Here is a 7,847-nt window from a genome sequence, read left to right on the forward strand (position 1 = left end):
GCCCTAGCAATACAACAGATCAGAGTCTTTGACTGATAACACTGTACCTACATTTACATTCTGGTGGCTCAGTCCAGTCTCCGTTAGTGCTGCACGATCCCCTCTCGTTGCCTATGAGGACAAGTGGAGGGAAACACTCGTAGGTCCCCCCAAAACCAAACACAGTCGTGTTGCCTGTCAACTTTCTGTCGTAGACCATTTTCCCATATTTAGGTATTGGAGGAAGACCACATATCACCGCTGACAGAGGGGAGAGATTTCATTCACATGCTCATCAATCAAGCACATTTGATTGAAATACGTGATATTCTCTCTATTTTTATCAGAGACATATGATGTAACATATGAATATGAATAATATAGGCTACAGTAAAGCCATTATTCAAATCTCAGTTTTACACATTGTAGAATGCTCTTTACAATTACAGCAATAAGGCCACGTTTACATTGTGCTTATAGACTTGTAAGTATCAATGTGAGTTTCTATGCATTATCAATGTGAGATAATGTTTAATCATTACTTTTAAGTGCTAGAGTAGTTGTGCATTTCAGTATAAGGCAGAAACTTACGTGTACACTTTGGTGGTGGATCACTCCATTGTCCGTCGTACAAGCACTCAATGGTACTGGCTCCTTGCAGGGTATACCTGTAGACCACATTACCGTAATCTGTCAAATTATGTACTAAAAACACATCAAGTAGACACTATATTAGGTGTATGGGTATACAGTGATTTCAACTTTGACCTACTTTACATGTGTTTGATACAATAACATGTTATAGACTTTGACAGCACGGAGAGGTGACCAGTCGTCGACGAGACACTAAAATAGAATTTGTAAATGGTATTCCCCATACCCCTCATGGCAGGTGTAGTTGATGGTACTCTGGTAGACAATGTCCACAAACTCCATGTCTCCGTGGTTTAGTGCTTCTGGGAAAGAGCAACTCTTTGCTGCATCAGAAGTCAAAAGGAATCAGTCAGCATTGCTCAACAGTTCCATCAATATGAGTATCAACTGATAATACTTGTAATATACTGAGTATCAACTGATAATACTTGAAATATACTGAGTATCAATTGATAATACTTGCAATATAGTGAGTCTCAACTGATAATACATGGAATATACTGAGTATCAATTGATAATACTTGCAATATAGTGAGTCTCAACTGATAATACATGGAATATACTGAGTATCAATTGATAATACTTGCAATATAGTGAGTATCAACTGATAATACATGGTATGTTTTTTGAGTATCAAATTATGATACATGAACAGTAATACTGTTTTGGGTCAAACTTTATAAAAGTGTCCTACTTGAGCATGTGAGTTTAGACTTGGTCCAGTCTCCGCTAGCAGTGCAGAGGATTGTGCGAGAGCCTGAAGTGGGTGTGTATCCTCGTTTACACGACAGCACCACCTCGTCTCCGGGGGAGTACACCCTCTGGAACCCCTCCAGTTCCTTACCGTCCCCCAGGGGCGGGCGGCCACATTCTGAGGGGGCAGACAAACAACGGGATGGGTCAATAAAACACACACACACACACACACACACACAAACACACACGGACACAGAAAAAAACATGGACATATAGATTAACCAAAGAAGTGCCCGTGCAACTACCCAGACATGCAGTTGACATTTTACTGATTGTCTAGTAAAAGTTTGTTGAGCATAAAGGTAGGTGGACTATTAAAATAAAGTGTCTTTTTCCTTTCAGCTTACAGTAACTGAAAGTATTCGTCAACATAACACAAGCTCATTTGTCTACACACACTCTGACAACATGTTCACTGAGAGTACGTAGGAATACTGAACAGCATACAGCACAGAAACACAAAAGGCTTCTAAATCAACAGGCCAAAACACTGGGGCAAATAATGAGCAAATAAATAAACGCAACATGTAAATTGTTGGTCCCATGTTTCATGATCTGAAATAAAAGATCCCAGAAGTCTTTCATATGCAGAAAAATCGTATTTCTCTGAAATGTATTGCATTCATTTGTTTACATTTGTTTACATTACATTTGTCACACAACACAATGCCACAGATGTCTCAAGTTTGAATGTTAATTTCTCTACCAAAAGCTGCTTCCAACGTCTTTTTAGAGGATTTTACAGTACATCCAACCGGCCTCACAACAGCAGACCACGTGTAACCACGTCAGCCCAGGACCTCCACAACCAGCTTCTTCACCTGCGGGAACGCCTGAGACAAGCCACCCGGACAGCTGATTCATTTATGGGTTTGCACAACCAAATAATTTCTGCACAAACTGTCAGGAACTGTCTCAGGGAAGCTCATCTGCGTGCTCGTCGTCCTCACCAGGGCCTTGACCTGACTGCAGTTCGGCATCATAACTGACCTCAGTGCGCAAATGCTCACCTTCGATGGCCACTGGCATGCTGGAGAAGTGTTCACTTCAAGGATGAATCCTGGTTTCAACTGTATCGGGCGTGTATGGCGTTGTGCTGGCGAGCGGTTCGCTGATGTCAACGTTGTCAACAGAGTGCCCCATGGTGGTGGTGGGGTTATGGTTATGGTAATTCTGGTATAATTTTATCGATGACAATTTGAATACAAAGAGATACCGTGGCGAGATCCRGAGGCCCATTATCGTGCCATTCATCTGCCGTCATCACCTCATGTTTCAGCATGATAATGCATGGCCCCATGATGCAAAGATCTGTACAAAATTCCTGGAGGCTAAAAATGCCGCAGTTCTTTCATGGCCTGCATACTCACCAGACATGTCACCCAATGAGCATGTTTGCAATGCTCTGGATCGACATGTACGACAACATGTTCCAGTTCCCGCCAGCAACGTCACAAAGCCATTGAAGAGGCTTGGGACAACATTCCACAATCAACAGCCTGATCAACTCTATTCGAAGGAGATGGTGTCGCACTGCATGAGGCAAATGATCCACGCCCATACTATTTTTTTTAAAGGTGTCTGTGACCAGCATATCTGTATTCCCAGTGATGTGAAATCCATATATTAGGACCTAATGAATTTATTTCAATTGACTGATTTCTTTATATGAACTGTAACTCAGTTCAAATTGTTGCATGTTGCGTTTATATTTTTGTTCAGTATAGATACCGTAATAATAGATACTGTACCTTTCTTGGATGTCACTGGTGTATACAAGGCAAGCAGACAGATCAGCAGCGAAGACAGACTTGGTGCCATCGTCTGTGGTGTGGAGAGAGCGTCTCTCCTCTCTGGTTTCAAGGGTAAAAATCGGAACGTCGTTGGAGCTCCCAACTTTTTGGGTTCTCAAGGTAATTGGATAAGGGTCGATGACAACGCAGAATGAGGCAACCTCAGGCTCTTTTATTATTTACGTCATTTACCGTAAAACACCAGACCTTTGTGAACCTTACTGTTGCCCCTCCCCCATTCCTAGTACACATCACCAGTTCTCTGTAACTCTTCACCAAATCATGGTTGCAAAAGCCATTTATGTGGTACAATAAAGTTGACTGAAACTATTCTAGCACTAGAACACTGATGTGGCTAGATGATGCAGATCTACTACTATGAATCTTTATTTGTGTGCTTTTTATCTGTTAACAGAATGGAATGCATTTGTAATCTCATGCAGTTTGTGTTTGTTGTTCTTGTTGCAAAATTGCAAGAGTTCAATCAGATATCGAGTTCAAGTCAAAACAAGGGTATGTTTACTCTTGGTTAAAAAGTAACTTGTTTTTCTCTCAAAGCTGCAGAGCCCTTTGTGTGTGAGCAGAGATTACAAATACTGTAATCCTATACTGACATCTAGTGTCATTTTCAGGTAACATGTACTTTACAGGCAATCAAATTCAGGCTCATTCATGTTATGGATATAATCAACAGGTTATTAGCAAAAGCAAGGCTGGATTATTTGGACACAAAGTCAAATAGACTTAAAACATATCATTTTTTTAAAAGTCATATTTATTTGTCATTTATTTGCCCTATTTATCCTCTTTGTATGGTGTTTATTTTGTTACGTCGGCTTGACACATCGCAATCTCAGATGGAAGTGATTTGGGCTTGAGGGTGTACTCCATCTTGCCTGGTTCTAAGAGAAAGACAGACACACAAACACATTTGTCATTTTAGTTGTGAGAATATTAAGGACTCAACTAAACAGCTTCGGGAAGCTTTGAAAATGTGACGGCAGCGACCACGACACATTTTACTCTGGGTTGTGTTCATTTGTCATCAACAGGAATTAAATGGACTGAAACATGGAGAGACTACCCACACGTGTCCAATAAGAAACACTCATTTTTGATTCACGTAGTAAAATGTTTTAAAACTTGCATGTCATAATGAACGTGACCATGTTATTTTGGTACGAAGGGCCTCACCTTTAAAGCATTCTGGGGTACTGAGTGTGCCGTCGATGCACTGACTTGACACTGGAATGCCACACTTCAGCTCCTTGTTCAGACAGTAGAACACAACCGGCTCCCCGTGAAGGACTCTATTGGGTTTCAGATCCCCAATCCAGATCTTCTTGGCGTTGTAGAAGATGCGACCTCTGTTGATGTTAACTTTACAGGGGGCTGCAGTAAAGCGAAGACAAGCAAAGCAACGTGACTCTCCGTTTAGCATTGAAGAGAATGAAATGAAATAGATCATGGAATTTATTTTCTTCTGTAATCAGCACCCAACCTGACACACCACATATACAATAGGTTGGGAGCAACACATGGTCAGCCACACAGCAGCGACCCCGGAGAAGGTTTGGGAATGCAGTGCTTTGCTCAAAAGGCACAAACGGCAGTATGCTCTCATTACGCAATCATTGCAGTCACCAAAGATGAAATAAATGGTTGCTGATACACATCTAATCACATGTGAGTCAACAAGCTGGTTCGATATACAGACACACACAAGTGACGTTCCCACAAGAGCAACAGTGCAACCTGTTCTATGACTCAATGGCTCTGGTGTGAACTTTCCCCCAATGTACAGCAGAGGAGGCTGGTGGGAGGTGCTATAGGAGGACATGCTCATTATAATGGCTGGAATGGAATGGAATAGACAGAACAGAGTCATACGTGGTTTCCATATGTTTGATACCGTTCCATTTAAACCATTCCAACCATTACAATGAGCTCGTCCTCATATCGCTCCTCCCACCAGCCTCCTCTATGTACAGCTCTAGGGTCAGCTTCCCCTCCCCCAATCATAACCTTAACCATTAGTGGGGGAAATGCAAAACTGACTGAAGATCAGCGTCTAAGGGCAACTTCACCCTACACTGACTCACCTCTACAAACGGGCAAAGTGGACCAGTTGCCTGTATTCTGACATTGTATTTCCTCAGAGCCGTCCAGAACGTAGTGGTCCTGACACTGGTACTTGACCTTCTCCTTGTAGCCGGCCTCCCTCATCACAGCAAAGGTGATGAGGCCGTGGTCTATCGTTGGTGGGATGGAGCAGCTCACCTCTGCAACAGGTCAGAAAAGTCATGGGCTAGTGAAAGTGTATTAGCAACGCAATATTGTCAGGATGAATCTAAAATTACAGAAATTAGTTTTAAGGCATAAACAGAGGAAGACAGGATTATGCAAATTGATCAATTATCATCGCTTGGAGTGGATGAACAGTTAACAATAACCATTTTAACAAGAATCATCGTCAGGGCCGGCTCCAGGCATAAGCGGTTCCCATGCCGCTAGTGGCCCCCCCATTTTATTAGTATGTATTTTTGGGGAATTCATTCGGGATCTCAACTTACTGTTGAGAGTTAGGATAATAGAATACACAAGGTGCAAGTTCGACATTTGGTTGTGTATTACGCAATTAACCATGTCAGCTAACAAAGATTGGTAAATTAGTCTTGCCAGCTATCTGTCGAAAATACCGACCAGGGGCCCTGACCTCCAAAGGGCCCCTATTGATTTTGTTAGTCACTCACTCATATCATCAAAATGGCATAAGTAATGGCAAAATGTGTAGAATTGCAGGAAATTAGCTTTAAAACTTTCAAAAATGATCTCCACCCCATGGAAAAATGGGTAGAATTGCAGGGAATTAACTATAAAACATTTGGGAGGGGCAACCAAATCTCACGTAGGGCCCCAAAAAGGCTAGACCTATGTAATAATGGGCCTCCATAAGATCATTGATAATTTATCAGTGGTTCCACCAGATGTCACTCAAAAACTTCTCAACCAATGAGATTTGTTCATGATGGAACAGACAAACCATTTGGCTTGTGCTGCCACTGTCTGCACCTACCCTTGCATACCGGTGGCTCAGTCACGTTTCCACTGGCCAGGCACGATCCTCTCTCGTTGCCAATGGGAGCTCTTGGCGGCAAACACTCATACGTCCAACTCTGTCCGTACTGGATTTCATTGCCAGTGAACTTCTTATTGTCATAGACAATTTTACCATCCTTAGGTGCTTGAGGCAGAGCACAACTCACAGCTGCAGGGAAGAAATATTTTAAATAATCAAGACTATATTTGCATATTTAGACAAACATTGGAGAAAAGCAAGGTTACATTCTGGAGGTATAGTATACCTTTACACATTGGTGGTGGTGCACTGAGGGTACCATCGTGTAAACACACGCTCTCATTGGCTCCTATCATGACGTACCTGAAGAACACAAATTCTTATTGGTCTGATATGCATAGTCAGCAAAATGTAGTCAGAACTAAACCGCACTATTTCCCTCACCCGTCATCACATGTGTAGTTGAGTACACTCTTGAATGGCACGTCAATCATCCCTGGCTTTTGCATAGGCTTGGGGAGAGGGCACATCTTTGCTGTGTCAAAAATGTATAAGATTCATGTGGATATAATTTATGCATTTCATGTAGTACATTTTTTGGGGGGGGATCCTACTATATCCCTAGCCCCTTGCTAAAGTATGGACTGTCCATGGTACTGTATAGGTGACTTTAGGGTTCCAAGATTCTCAGAAACATTCCCAAAATTCCCAGAAATCCCAGTGGGAAGGTTCCTTGAATCAGGGACTAATAAGCAGGAAATCTGGAATCCTCCAACCACGATTTCTGGAAAACCCAACAATTTACCTGAATTTTTGTGAACATAGGTGGATTTATGCTTTACATTATGTAATGGATGTTTTGCGAATGGGGTGGAGCTTACGAGAACACACAAGGTCCAGTTTGGTCCACTCTCCCGAGGCTGAGCAGGTGATCTTGGCAGTCTTGGTTTTCCCAGGTGTGTATCCACGCTCACACGCCAGGGTCACCTCTTCTCCAATCTCATACACACGCTTTAGGCCCAGTGTATCCATACCGTCGGTCACGGGCGGACGGGCACATACTGAGGATAAATGGGAATATTGATAGACAAACAATGTGACGGTGTATATTATATAAAAACACATATGAAATACGGCTAAAGCATAGCTCACTGAGTCTTGTGAACCAACACTGTAATACATATTCTGTAATTGAAAAATACTGCCTTAAATAAGTTGCACTGTACCTTTCTTGCATGTCACTGACGTATACAAGGCAAGCTGGCAGAGCAGCAGCAAAGCCAAGGTTGGATTCATCTTCTGCGGGGTTGAGAGAGACTGTGTCCGTTCTTTCGGCAGTGGACAGTGAAAAATGTAGATGGTCCGTTCAAAAACCCTGAAAGTCTGATCCAATGAGATCGTCTGAAATAGGCTTCCATTGATTGAACCCAAAGTTCAAAGCACATGCATATTTACTCTGAGTTGAAGGATAACTTTCACTCAGTACACTACACATACACACAGACACCCACACTACAACGACTCAGAATCATGTATCAGCTGTATGAAATGCAGGTTTCATTCATGTAATTCTAATGCTAAACATG

The 7,847-nt window shown here is 42.2% G+C and overlaps 2 protein-coding genes across 2 annotated transcripts in view; both read right to left on the reverse strand.

The window, feature by feature from the left end:
• LOC111982376 (beta-2-glycoprotein 1) overlaps window positions 1–3,562 on the reverse strand; it is an 11,070-nt gene extending 7,508 nt beyond the window's left edge. The window contains exons 1-5 of the mRNA XM_024013934.2: window positions 3,141–3,562; window positions 1,328–1,504; window positions 860–956; window positions 571–647; window positions 52–240 (exon numbers count right to left, since the gene is read on the reverse strand). Of these exons, the coding sequence (XP_023869702.1) occupies window positions 52–240; window positions 571–647; window positions 860–956; window positions 1,328–1,504; window positions 3,141–3,210 (610 nt within the window). The 5' untranslated portion in view covers window positions 3,211–3,562. The remainder of the gene's footprint in view (window positions 1–51; window positions 241–570; window positions 648–859; window positions 957–1,327; window positions 1,505–3,140) is intronic.
• Window positions 3,563–3,936: 374 nt separating this feature from the next.
• LOC111982375 (beta-2-glycoprotein 1) lies at window positions 3,937–7,639 on the reverse strand. Its single transcript, XM_024013933.2, has 8 exons — window positions 7,488–7,639; window positions 7,143–7,322; window positions 6,706–6,796; window positions 6,548–6,624; window positions 6,259–6,450; window positions 5,285–5,464; window positions 4,377–4,574; window positions 3,937–4,084 (listed from the first exon to the last, which is right to left on the reverse strand). Exons 1-8 carry the CDS (start codon window positions 7,555–7,557, stop codon window positions 4,002–4,004), a joined length of 1,071 nt encoding a protein of 356 aa, XP_023869701.1. The 5' UTR covers window positions 7,558–7,639; the 3' UTR covers window positions 3,937–4,001.
• Between the last annotated feature and the right edge of the window lie 208 nt (window positions 7,640–7,847).

The sequence above is a fragment of the Salvelinus sp. IW2-2015 genome, linkage group LG21 (assembly GCF_002910315.2).
Source record: "Salvelinus sp. IW2-2015 linkage group LG21, ASM291031v2, whole genome shotgun sequence".
In the NCBI taxonomy this organism is placed as follows: Eukaryota; Metazoa; Chordata; class Actinopteri; order Salmoniformes; family Salmonidae; genus Salvelinus; species Salvelinus sp. IW2-2015.

Coding starts and splice junctions, on each gene's coding strand:
- LOC111982375 (XM_024013933.2), bottom strand. CDS start 7,557: ATGAATCCAACCTTGGCTTTGCTGCTGCTCTGCCAGCTTGCCTTGTAT. Junction 6,625..6,705: donor AACTACACATGTGATGACGG/GTGAGGGAAATA, acceptor TGTGTTCTTCAG/GTACGTCATGATAGGAGCCA. Junction 6,451..6,547: donor ACCACCACCAATGTGTAAAG/GTATACTATACC, acceptor TCTTCCCTGCAG/CTGTGAGTTGTGCTCTGCCT.